Raw genomic sequence first — 13,435 nt, 5'->3', positions numbered from 1 at the left:
AAGCCAAGATGTACCATACGTTACTTTTGACTGCATAGGCATACCAGCTTTATCACTGGGATAAAGTGAGCACTCATTTGCCAAAAGGAAGAAGTACTGACAGGTAGTTGTAGTTAGTACTATCACATGCCTGCTGCTCTACGGCAGAAAGGTGTAGTCAAAAGATGAGCAGAAGAGTATTTGAAGAAGGGAGAGCCCGCTTTGCACTTCATTTGCAAGCTCGCACTTTCTGCTAGCGGCGAGTTTACATGACAAGAAACAGCTGAAACAGGAACTCATCCAGCCACAAATTTTTTTTATTTGCAAATGATCAAAAAAAAAGCCCTAGCCTTTGTACATGGAGTCAATGTCATCCGATAAAACAAGCATGTTTCATGGAACGCTAAAGCTTGGGCTTGGCAGAGACAAAAAGCGGACCACAGTAAACTGGTGGCTAAAAAAAAAAATGTGCAAATCCTGGTGAACAAACCAACAAGTGAACAAACTGCTCAAAATTGAAAGGAAAATTTAAAAACCATACCATTTTAACTCATAATCATTGTGATGAAAAAACAAATAAACAAAAAAAAAAACAACACCAAGGCTCTGTTATGCACTCCCAAGTTAGACAAGCGCTGTGTGGGGCATGTACATATACACACGCACACACGACCTCATGTGCTGTGCATGGTTATGCATGTGACTTCCGTGGTCCATAGCTTCATGTGCACACTTTCACTGTTGTTTACATGATATATACTAGGCGCACTGCATGCGTATTATGTACACATTATGTACACATACTAGACATGCTAGACAGGCGGGTGAGTGGTGGTGGTTCCCAAAAGAAGCCCAGAGCAGTAATTACAGAAGAGTTCCTCTCTCTCTCGCTCCCTGTGCCCTTGACTGGCGCATTACAATTTGGTCATTTTCAATTAGGGCTGGGCTGGGCTCCGGTGGCCTCGTTCAGAAGACCGAGCCACTCGGGGGATCATTGCTTGGTCCCTGCACAAAGAAGGTACGCAGTTCAAAAGTTAGTACTAACAGTCAGCCTGAAGCTGCCATGCCAAACAATCCACTTTTAGTAACACTTTCACTCAGTACCAGAATGATATTGTTGCAGGAGGAATGAAAGTTTTGTTGACATCCCATTGGACATGAGCTGCTCTACATTTGGCATAGTATAAGCCAAGCCTGCACTTGGCACCAATAATAGCACTCAAACCAGTACAGTCTAGCACAGCCACTACAATGCGACATTTATAATAGTCCTGACTAACAAAACCAGAGAGAATTTAACATGCTTGAAGATGGACTGGAGGCCTGCATGATTCGAAATCAACAAATAAGCTGCACATTATTAGCGAAGTACATGTGTCTAACTATTAAGCAGGGCTTGTCGTAAAGTGCAGTTTGGTTATTCATTTTGCAAGAGACCAAAATATTGGTGGTGGATGAAGAAAGTTGTGTCTTTGTGCACTTCTCTATCATCAAGACTACAGCTGAAATATTCAGCTGCCATACTAAAGATAAGCTGTGGGCAAATGTACCTGTATCGCTAAATTTTTCAAGTGCTTATAATATTACCCATGCATAAGTCTGAATTTGAAAATATTTTATATCATTAGTTTTGGGTTAGAATTCACAGAATAAAAAACAAAAAACAAAATAAAAACCAGCTGCTCTTGAGGGTAGCTTTCCCTCATTGTTTGCCATCACTCTCGGCCATCAGCGTTTTCTTAGTTCATGCATGTCATAAACAAAGTAAAAGTCACTGCTCAGTGATACTGCTGTCAAAACTGCTGCAAGAAGAAGCTGTTTTCTCTGGTACTGCCGCAGGTGGTCTTCGCGTGTGATATTACGAAATGGCAGTTCCCACGCTAAAATATGGTAAAAGAGTGAAGCATGTTTTTTCTTCGATTCTCCTGCCTTCTAGTTCAAAATTTCAACCAACACAATTGTGTCCTTAATATGGTGAAGGGAGCAGTGCAACATTAGTCCAGACGAGCATCTCATGACTGGCGGCAATGGTTCCCATGACTAGTACAGCTTTCAGGCTGGCGGTTAAAGGGTAGAAATGTCTCTCTCAGGAGAGCTAGCTCTCTGCCCGTTGGGCATCCTGTACCGACCTCCAGAACAAGTTTGAAATGCAAAACACATTTGTCGCGTGTCTTGTTCAAAAGGAGTATGAAGCAATAGAATGTACTTCAAACTCAATATAAAACTTGTCCGACTGTGTGCACAGCATGGAGAAAGCTTTTCAACCAAAGCATTTTGTGCTACTGTGACAGCGAGGAAGTGATGTCCAGCCCTCTGTCACAGTTGTGTCATCTGTCACATCTTTATCAGCCATGGGCTTCTACCACGGTACCCACCTGCCTCCCTGGCTTGCCATTATCGCGGTTTCTCAGCGAATTGGGGCGCAAGTAGTAGAGTGCCATGGCCAGCAACATCCATCCCACCATGACCAGAAAGAAGCCAGAGCCACCGGCAGCCTGCTGCATTGATGGCACTGAAAAGAGAAAGGGTATGGAGGCGTGCTTTACATATGGCAAATATGTTAAGTGAAAACAAGGCGGAAAACGATTTTGTAAGTCTCCATGTTAAACTGGGCTGCTGCTCCCTGCAAACAGACTTCATGGCACATGAGTGTAGTGCTCATTTTTTCGACGCCTGTCCTCGCCACTTAGCACCTTTGCAGAGATGGCTTTGTCAGCCAAGCAGCCCCAAATGAAGCACAGTGCTAATAGTACTCCCAAAATAAAACTTGTCATCGCTGAAACATATCAACAAACATATAATACAAGAGAGTCTTTCCAAAGAGGCAATGAAAAGTGCAAAGCTACTCACTCTCTTGGAAACATTCCGAGTCGGTGCAAGCAGACTGAGAGCTGCGCAGCTGCAAAGGACAAAATACAACTCAATTGAAAAGCTCTTGCTCGGCACATGCAAGAGGAAACACAGACATGCAGCTTGCATTCTGAGCCATTTAAGCAGGCGCCATGCGACAAAATCCTGCACACACGTAAAGACCATGACAGCAGCTTCAGCTCTGAAGCTGCTCATAAATACACAAGGCATACCATGTTTCTTAAACACGGTCTTTATTTCTCACTGGCCTACTATGTAATTTCAAGTGGCGTAGGCCTTGGTCTGGCATTGAAAATATGAGCCATTCATGAGTTCCAGAGCTAGAACTTCATTGCACATACGTTGTAAAGTGCTCGGTCACAAGCATCTTGATCCATAGCTAAGGCAGCTAGCAATGCTATGCACGGTTACGACTAAATAGTTCCTCTCAAGGCATGCAAAAGATCACTAACTTCATCGCATCAAAAAATAGGCCATCAAGCTAGCACGCTAATGTGCAGTGAATTTTGCTGCAGACACTATAGAGCACTTTGACATCATGCTACCAGTAATGGCTGTCAACAAAGCTCCGGCAGAATTTCACCAGAACTCTTTAGGTTAGGCAACTGATTGCCGATTGCCTCAGTGATGCCTACACTAACTTTACCCTTTCAGATGTTATATTTGCTTTCATTGAAATAAAAGAAACATATATATATTATTACACCTGAGCAGTACATTCAGGCCTTGAGAATGCCAATTTGTTAGTTTTCCACCGCACAACACTAGCGGTTAGCTTTTTTTCAGGTATGCGCAAGTTTCATGGTAACTATCACAACTGACAGAAATGGAAACATCGAAATGCTGCGACTTATTAAGAAGGACTATGGAAATAATTTATATTTCAAAGATGCACATTACGCCAGCAAATGTGAATTTGGTGCTACTAATAGCAGTGGCAGAACATGGCTGCATAAAAATGGTGGGCGATGTGGTGCTCCACTCAGTTTCACAAAATATTACTTTGAGATCAGCTTCGCTGTCCACTGCATTTGAGTACTGCAACATCGCCACAGCCGATCATATTGCATTTTTAACTGCCAGTGTCTGTCCAGAGCACACCGCTCTTGTACTGTCTTCCTAATCTACTACAACAGTCCCCAAACTTTATAATGTGCTTCCAATCACCGATTTCACAAATCTTTGCCTAAAGACTGACCTCGAAAACCTATTCGAAGTGAAAGCGAAATGGAATGTCCCGTGCTTGCGCACATACTTCGCATTTGGGCAACTAAGTTACCTAAGTCAGTTGTAATTTCTATTCCTTGTATGCACAGACCCCTGTGATGCCCAAGTGTTAGATAAGATTGCTGAAATCTTAATATTTAATATTTCTAAGCCTTTCCAGAAATGCTTGTTTTGAGCCGATGGTGTCGAAATGCAGCGACAATTTTCACCAGCGGCAACTGCACTTCGTCTCACAAGCTGTTTACAGCACTGCTGAAGGCAGGGGCACCCCGGCCCATTCAGGATCATCAATTCTAGAGAGAGAATTATAGGCGGCAGCCAGATAATGCACTGTGGTTCCAGATTGGGTGGATGGTCAGTTAGACAGACATTCACACATCGCAGGACATTGCGTAATAATTTAGGCTTAGCTTAAGACACAGCCCTGCGCCCTGAACACATCCTCAGTCCCTGGTGTGAAGGGTCTTTGGCTGCGCGAGCTACAAAGGTGTTAATAGCTTTTCTTAAGGATACAGGGCTGGTAGAGACCCTTTGGAACTCATCTGTGAGTGATTATGTGTGTGAAAGTGTATTATATGTGTGAAAGTGTGTCACAGATGGTCAGTTGGAACTTTCTTCCTTCATACTAGGAAAATTAATTTAAAGTGATCTCTATTAGTGCTGTAAACTTTCTGCAAGGTACAAAGACTGAAAAGAAGTGAGAATGAAATAAAACTAACAAGAGTAATGCTAGTGGTGGCACTTCCCATTTTAAGCTTCGAAATTTTGTGGAGGCAAGCACCGCTGTGCGAATAGCGCTGAGAAAGCAGAAAAATAAAAGAAAGAAAAGCTGGTTAGCACAACTTGGCCAAATATGTGAACAGAGAGGCCCAAACAGGAGGCGAAGTTTGGGGGAAACTATGTTAGCCTTCCAATCCTACCAATAAAGAAACATTAGGGAGCTTCCTATGTTAAGTTAGTCGCTCCTGTCCTGTCTGTGGTGCCTATGCTGTTGTCAGAATGTGTAACGAGGCAACAATCGCATGCAGGCTTCTGCTGCAAGTGCAGTAAAAGAAATGTTGCGGCACCCTTATGAGCTTAGCTATGACACATGACTGTTGTCATATATACACGATACAATTTGTATGCACCATGCTCACAGGACATGGTGCAAGTTGTGAATCACACTGTTTCAACATGGAGTATTGCCCCCTTCTGGTACTGTACAAGAGTTCCCAATTTAATCAACCAGAGTTTTTCCACAAGAGCTGCAAGTGAGTCTTTTTTTAATTAGGGCAACGATCTGCACTTAATGTGTTTAAAGTCTGTGTGCATTCCAGCAGTCCAACTACCATTGCACTTTAATTATCAAAAGGGAGTTGGCACATACTGACTAGCAGGATTTTCGTGAAGAGCCACAAATGAGTTCAGAAAGGAATGCATATCATGTCAGTGAAGGCCAGCATGATGTGCAGCTGTGACACAGAAGCCCATTTTGAGAAATCAAGATCAACTAAGAGATAGAAATAGCGCTTTTCACAGGATAACAGAGAAAGAATGGCATCCCAGAGCGGCAAGCAATATGTATATCACTAGCCCAAAAGGTTAGCCTATCAGACAGTAACATTGTGGCGCCCGAAAGCAGCCATGTGTTGCCCTATTTTTCCTTTCTATTTTAAAGGTGTTGTCTTCAAATAGTACACTGCTCACAAGAACAAGGTTACTACAAAAAAATCCCGCTTCTTCGCATGAAGGTCATACGCCGCACAACTCACCAACGAGATGAGTCGTTGCATGGCAGCATCATGGCTGAAGATGCATTCACACGGATCAAAGCCGTCGTCCATGCTTGCGGATACACTAGCGGTGCTTGTATCAACTAGGGACAGTGACCTGGTGCAACCTGAAAGATGACAAAATGTGTTCATAAACACAAGGGACCTTATCTAGGAGGGGATGCTGTGAGCAAAATCTATACATCCCTGATGCCATTGACATGCACAGCATTCTCTGTGTTTATGTGCACCTGTATTATGTGCACATTCCGTTATTTCAGCAACTGCATTAAAAACTATCCTCAGGTCAGAAGAACAAGTAGACACGGCTTGCTGAAATGGTCCGCTATACAATACTACACTATAACATACTATGCTGTGCTATATTATACCATAGTGAGGTTATACAGACTGCTGAGATATACTAAATCGGCACAGAGTACTAGCAGTATACGCATGAGAACTTCTAGCTCTCTCTACAGTCAACAGACTAGGAGCGAAGGCTGGAAGCCATTCCATATCAGCCTGCAGTGCAGATGGCAAGACACATCTGAGGAGGACATTGACCCATGGTCCAATCTCGTAGCAAGAGAAAAACTGCGATTTCGCTATCATCGAGCATGACTGGCCCTGCACTATGAGCAGTCAGCTGCTGCAATAAGACACCCTAGTTGCTCTATCAAAGTTCCTTTTGGGGGCTTTTTTGGCCCTGAAGCAAAAAAGAAATGACTCGTCAACGGTCACATTTTCGGCCAGAAGTATAAAAACGACTGACACTTGGTTCACGTTCATAGTGGCATTAAACAAAACACATAACAGTCTGGAACGTCTTTCACTCATTTCAGCTGCTGTTTTGATACATGTCACATGATTTCAGGCTAGGTTAGCTGCTATTTGCACTCAAGGATGACTTGACGCATAGGCCTTCTTCCAGGACAGTCAGTGTTTAGGCAACACACTTGCAAGCTAAACTAAAGGGATGTTTAAACAGTGATTGATTAAGGGCAGTACAGCATGTGCATACCTTTGAATAAAGCCTGGACATCTAATTTAACACACTAAGTGTGCAATATAGCCACTACTTTACTAGCGGATCAGTTAAACAGCTTGGTTATTAATTCCCACCATAATAGCACAAAACTAAATGTGAAATTAAATGATAAAAAAAGCATAAACTGTTATAGATCAATCCACATTCTCTGTGGAGCCTACACAAATGAGGTGCAAAGCCAATAGTTGGGTTTATGATGGACTCCTATACTGACACAGTTTATATCCAGTGTGCCTGCACCCTTCAAAACCTAGGAAATTTACTACCGCAGCAAGCACATGCAATATGTTCTGCTACTTCTACACTCCTGATGTTACTGCTTCTCTTTGCTATAGCATTAATAATTTCAGAAGCAGAAATAAAACTATAAGGCTTGGGAACTTCTGTCCCCCCCTCGCTTTTTGTATCCCAAGCTCTTTATAAAACCTATTGTAGTTTGTCAGAGGCTCACTTTTCTAGCAGATTTATGGCTCTCTTTTTTGCTGAAGCCTTGCTCACATTTGTTATTTTATGCAAACATTTTACAGCTGTTTGTATGAATGTCAGTTCCTGAGCTTTCAATTCTTCATGAGTGGAAGAAGCGTGCATACATTCGTCCTTGCCTTCATTCATTACTTTTACCATGCTTCAAATATAGCACAGCTGTTTGAACACTTTGTTGGCATTCTCTCACTGGTTAGATTTAGCTAAACTGTAGCTATTCCATTAGCTTTTATTGTCTAATACTTCAAAACAATTTTCACGTGTCATGATTCATTACAGGGTAGAAAGAGAGAAAGAAGATGGTTACACAATATGAAATAGCACTGAACAAGGGAGTTCACAAGCCGCGCCGAAGACAAGTCCACTTGTCGAAACGTTGGTTCAGTTTCTACCCCTGTTCAGTGCTATTTCATAATTCATTGCAGTTACTTTGTAGATAATAAATAATACAAAAATATTGCTTGCAACAACTTAGAAGACTTCCTACTGAATGCTAAACCACATGCAGGGGGCTAGAAAAGCAGATCTGTAAACAGGGCACTAGAAAAAGGGGCCTCCACAGACAAGCATAGATAGTCTATCTGCATCTCGAAGCATGCTAACGCCAAGCAATTCACATTCATCTTTTCAAACTTCATAAGCAAACGCCTATCTTCCTGTAACTGAAATCTGTTTCTGTAACATGCTAGACTGCGACCTGTAGATTACTTGGTAACATGAACACCAAAGTATTTAGAAAATGAGGAAGAGTGATAAGACCAGAATGCTGTGTTGAAAATTAATGCAACAAGATTTCAAAGCAACTAATGAATAAAAAAAAATGTATGAACTAAAAAATATATATATAAAAAGTTAGAGGAATGTGTCAGAAAAAAAAAAAAAAAAAGAGGGTTTGAAACAGTGGAAAGAGTGCGCAGATAACAAAAAAAAAAAAAAAAAAAAGAAATCAAGACCCTGAAAATATTTCATGCTATTTTCAAATTCAGGAAAGGCATGTAAGCTTGTGAAGTTCTTGTAATGGTGATAATGATGTGGTGTGTTTACTTGTCATAAACTGTGCACATAACTGTAGGTTAGAATAATAAAAACTTGCTTCATGCTGATGTTGGAAAATCTGCAAATGGAGGCAAAGTGCTGACATGTTTTTTGGAATCAGCTGATGTGACAATTCCTCATGTACCCTTTACAACTGCAAAAACAAAAGCTACCAGTGGCTTTACTGAATTATGAATCCATTGTACTCGTACTGTCTCAATTTTCCCTTCACGATACCAAGACACAAAATTTTCAAGGAAATATGTAAAGGAAATCTGTTCATGTATGCTAAAAAATCTGTGTCAAGACTAGAAAAGTAACTTTTTGAAAATACTAAATAGTTCAGTAGGTCAGTATGGAAAATGAAAAGCCTTGATAGAATGAATACACACTAATACTGATTCTGATATATATATATATATATATATATATATATATTTTTTTTTTTTTACATTTAGCATTTTATCACATGCTGTTGCTATCACTTCGTTACAAAAACCTATTTGAAAAATTGATGCTAGACAAAGAAACAATAAGGAACCTAAAATGGTGTCCTATTCATTCTGGCTCTTCTAAAATTCTCCAGAAAATTTTCAAGTTTGGTGCATGGCTTGCAGTGATGATGAGGCACAATGAGTGCTTGCAGTTGCTAAGGGTCCAGGCCAAAGGAGATGAATCAATTAGCACATGCTGCAGTGAACTTTTTATTAGGAAAGTTAGAGCACTGCATATGTTTACACGAAACTAATGATGGAGCGTTCGATCTCTGCAAATACTCTGAGCAGCTGTGTGGTGGCTGGGGAGCCTACTTTAGGCACTGGCCTTTATGAATCATGCTCCAGGAAGATATAGAGCCAAACCTTACTTCAATGTTGATACTGCTGGAAACTAAATGCAAAGTATTTGTTCAAAAATGTAATTAGTAGCTTAGTGCTCATAAGATGTACTTAGGCCAAACACAATCGGGTATAAAGATAGAAAGTAGCTACTCTGCAATAAGAAACAATTACCCCAAAGAAAGGACAGAGAGGGATTTGTTTGAAGAGCAGCCGTGAAGGCACGCTTTCTCTTTTCCAACTGAATGAGTTACAACTGCAGATTATGCAGCAGTGCATAAAAATGTCAAAACGGCAGCCACTACCACTTTTGCCTTCACAACAGAGATTGGTTGGTAGAAATCCATATTAAGCTTCCCACAAGGGCACAGCAGCCAGTGCTCTTAGACACGATCAGTCGGTTGACGTCAGCACAATGTACGCGTTTTCAACCACTGTTTCAGCGTTTGCTATGTTAACCTTCTACAGAAGCAGCTGTGTAAGAGACTTCCACATTTTTGTAAAACAAATTCAGTGAAAGAAAATACATACCAATAAAGAAATAAGAGCAGATATCTGCCATGTACATTAAAAATAAAAATAAAATGCTGGTTGATCTGCCAAACCTACAGCATTCTTTATGAGCTGTTGGGAAGGGCCACAGTATACCCTGGACATTAGTTCATTAAAATGACGAATCGCCTTATAAATAATAAGCTGTTTTTAATCAGTGTTGCCTGCCCATCTATTCCAGCGTAAAAACTTATCCGAAGTGCTCGACCAGAAACGACAAAGAATGTCGGGCCAGACAAATGTTGTTGCTATGCGAGCGAGGTGCCACATTACACGCAATTATTAAATGCAAAAATTTGTTACCACCAACGATGAAAGCAAAGTGCATTAATATAATGTATTTCTAATAAAAGCACCCATGAGAGAACATTATTTAATTTACTTGTTCCACCAGTAGCAGTGATCAGCCAACTTTGGAATCACTAAAAATAAAACTGCAGACAACCAACGTTAAGAAAGCAGTAAAGCATACGCGGACGAACGAGATTGTTGTGATGCGGAAGTCGAAAGGTCGCGACATTTCACGCACTCACTAAATTCGCGAGCCAACTCAGTGTTGAGGGCGCAATCTTCGATCGCTGTTCGAGGAACCGCTGTTTACATGCCGACAAGAGCTCGTCGTCACTTACTTCGGAGATCGAGGAACGTAGTCCTGACGAGTCCTCCTGCCTACTGGAATAAGGCGCCTGCCTCGGAATGCAGGCGTACTTACGCCGCTGGCGTTAAGCTGACGTAGCTCTCGGAGTCCCAAACACCTGCCGGCTCGTGGACTCAGCTGCTTTGAGGCGGCTCATTTTTTACTTCTCTTTCGCCTGCGTACCCGCGGGCTCCCTGATTTTGTGCTTGTTCGCTTTTACTTCCAAGCAACATATCGCAACAGTCCCCTGGGTCGTCTTCGTTTAAGCTACGTCTACAGCTTTCGCGCTCAATCCGGCCGGAGTCTTTACTGGTGCCTACGGCTGAACGCATCGCGAAACAGATGACGCGCCCCTCGAAGCAAAAGATTAAGGAGACAGATGTATCGTACAAGGAAGCAATAAACGCAGCACACGCTCTAACAGCAAGCCATTCAGCAATCAAAGAGCTTGAACCGTTGTGGAGTATACAAATTTATCGGAAACATCACCGCCAGATTGCTGACGTTTCAATGAACGAGAAAAGTGAAATGCAATGTCGCGGTCATTGCTATATGTGACTAGCGATGACCGTTCGGGCAATAGCTAGTAGCACTTGGAATCGGGTGAACACGCAGATATTTCACAGGATGTCAAATGACGGAAACTGGTTGCGATCACGCACTCGCCCAACCGCGACGGCCTTTCTGGTTTCGCAAGACGCGCCTGGACGCTCGGGCGTAGAACAGCCAGCCAACAAATGCCAAGAAAGCATTAGCTATACAAACATGAGTGGTGCCCGTCACTGGCCAGCATATTTGTGGCCTTGAGAAAATGCGCTTCGCAAGCGCATAAGCGCGGTAGGACTCGCGTATCGGAGTCCCCTCCGAGAAAGAAATGTTTACAGATCACTAGCACAAAAACTGGGTCACCTCAGCTAGAGAAGTACTGTGAACAGCCAAATAGCACGGCTCTATTCGGGAGTACGTACCGGTAGGAAAGCCTGCGGCGGGTGGTTATTAGAAACAATGTTTATAAACACATGCTGGACGACAGGCACGGGCGGTATCACCCACTCATTTTAACACACGTCAGCTGAGAACACTGCAGCGGAAACGTCATGTAGAGGAGGAAAGCTGGCCTAGCAGCCTAGCGTAGCTGTTTTCCGGCGAAACTTCCTTCAAGCGTCGCAAGTGGCAGCACGTAAGCAGCTATGGATCGATTCAGGCTTCGGGTCGGCTTCGTTAGTGGTTTCGGTTCCATTTTCGCATTTTTTTTTAAAGGTGTTTTTGGAGTGCAGTTCTATGCGGCCGTTCGCTTTGGTGCCGTTGCCAGTTCGTGCTGGGGGCGAGGAGCAACGTCTTTTATGATCGAAATAAAATTTGTACAATAAAAAATAAAGCTGCCGTTACGTGTAACCGAGTGATAGAGAATTTCTCAGAAGGAGAGAAGTGAGAGCCACGAGCTCTGTACTGCTCGCTACTTTTGTCTGCCTTGCTACTATGATTTCAATTTTTTAATCAGTATATAGCTACAAATCTCAGTGTTCACCTTCTGCGTGCGTTATGATTTGTCCTTTTAATTTCGGTGTTTTGTATCTTACTTTCCTTCTCTCTTTTCTGGCAACCATTTTTTTTCTTTTTGCGATGTAATTATACATCTCAAAAACAAATATCTCTGCACCCCAATTCTTGGCCGATCCTCCTATGTGGGTATGTGCCATCAAATTATAGGAGAACAACAGCAACTTTTGTTGTTGTTCTGAAAAATTCTCTGCTTGTGAAAAAATGATGTTTACAAGAATCTCTCAAATTCCTGCATGAAGCGATGCATGCTGGATAATCTGCCATGATGATGTCGCTGGCAGCCACAGAGCTGGCAGCAGACGACGAAGCACGGCACTGCCACACAACCTCGTCTACATGCATGGTCGCGTAGCAGACGATGCTGGCGCGATCGGAGAGGCCGACTGGGTTCTTCAAGATTCCAAAAATACGTCTGCGCAAGGGCGAGATGGTAAGTGATTCTAGCGACGCCGACGCGAATGGCTCGCACGGGCCAACACACGCGAAATCGACGCCAATCGTGGTAATATCAAACTACTTGCAAGAACTAGAAATCATGAATGTCGGCGATGTCGACGGGCGGCCAGGTCCAGACGTATAGTGCAGTCAGTCGATGTCGCGTAGCCTGAACAGGTCCGCGTCGCACTGCTTTTCATTTCTTCATAGCGCGCCCGACGCGTACGTTCTTCAGGAATCTGCCGACAGTTGCACGCACGTAAGGGCAGCGCACGAAAAGCCACGTATTTGCTCGGTGGACCGTCGAAAATGACTAGGCAGTTGCTCAATTCAGCCTGGCTGCGCTGCCCGCCGTCTGCTGCCAGCGACATCATCATGGCGGATTACCCGGCATACATCGCTTCATTACAGTGGCTAGCTTCATGCAAGCTCCCTATAGTGCAAAAATGCTTAAATTTCGCATAATACTTTGTAAGGTATGGTTCGCCATCCCGCTGAGCACACACACACACACAAAAAGAAAATATACGTGAAGAGGCAGTGGCCAGAGCACAACAACAACATGCAGTACCTAGGCACGCAGCAGCGCAGCCAAGCGTGCCAGTACTAACCTGGAATAAGCCTGTCCTGCTGGCATCTCAACATGATGCAATTCCCACAATAAGCTCAGCCGGGACTGCTGCTTCTCCCATCTTCGGTGGCATACGTCACAGCAGCGTCTACGGCCTGGGCCAGAACCACCTAGACTAGTCTAGGTCGAGCGTCCCACCCACTGAACCACCATGGCGGGGGGTTTTCAGTAGATTCGGCAGTTTCATTTATTGAAATAGCTTACCGGTTTATTATTGAATTCAGCCCTCAATGGGCATGTTGGCGCCTTAGTTCTTGTCATGTCCTGCTGTTTCCATAACGCGAGGTATCCACAATTCCCTTGCGCTGCAGAATTCCACATCTCAATCTTTGTTTATGTCGTACTGCATGGGTTCACGTCGTCGAACCTTTGTGCGTCATG

General features: G+C 43.1%; 1 protein-coding gene across 2 annotated transcripts; it reads right to left on the bottom strand.

The window, feature by feature from the left end:
* Positions 1-275: 275 nt before the first annotated feature.
* LOC146196913 (small integral membrane protein 14) lies at positions 276-11,550 on the bottom strand. Of its 2 annotated transcripts, none has more exons than XM_084598611.1 (5): positions 11,394-11,550; positions 5,832-5,959; positions 2,830-2,878; positions 2,355-2,491; positions 276-984 (listed from the first exon to the last, which is right to left on the bottom strand). In XM_084598611.1, the coding sequence occupies exons 2-5, from the start codon at positions 5,901-5,903 to the stop codon at positions 946-948; spliced, it is 297 nt and encodes a 98-aa protein (XP_084454737.1). In that variant the 5' UTR covers positions 5,904-5,959; positions 11,394-11,550; the 3' UTR covers positions 276-945. The 2 variants fall into 2 exon arrangements, with proteins under 2 accessions (XP_084454737.1, XP_084454738.1); XM_084598612.1 differs by lacking the exon at positions 11,394-11,550 and adding an exon at positions 10,418-10,572.
* Between the last annotated feature and the right edge of the window lie 1,885 nt (positions 11,551-13,435).

The sequence above is a fragment of the Amblyomma maculatum genome, chromosome 3 (assembly GCF_055883805.1).
Source record: "Amblyomma maculatum isolate TAMU_Amacu chromosome 3, ASM5588380v1, whole genome shotgun sequence".
In the NCBI taxonomy this organism is placed as follows: Eukaryota; Metazoa; Arthropoda; class Arachnida; order Ixodida; family Ixodidae; genus Amblyomma; species Amblyomma maculatum.
Note: the sequence above shows the minus strand (reverse complement) of the source record. Positions and strands in the feature narration are given on the sequence as shown.

What these genes read in the sequence shown, in the direction of transcription:
- LOC146196913 (XM_084598611.1), bottom strand. Translation starts at nt 5,903, where the DNA reads ATGGACGACGGCTTTGATCCGTGTGAATGCATCTTCAGCCATGATGCT. An exon ending in TGCAACGACTCATCTCGTTG is followed by an intron (nt 2,879 to 5,831) that starts GTGAGTTGTGCG and finishes TGTCCTTTGCAG; the next exon opens with CTGCGCAGCTCTCAGTCTGC. An exon ending in CTCGGAATGTTTCCAAGAGA is followed by an intron (nt 2,492 to 2,829) that starts GTGAGTAGCTTT and finishes TTCTCTTTTCAG; the next exon opens with TGCCATCAATGCAGCAGGCT.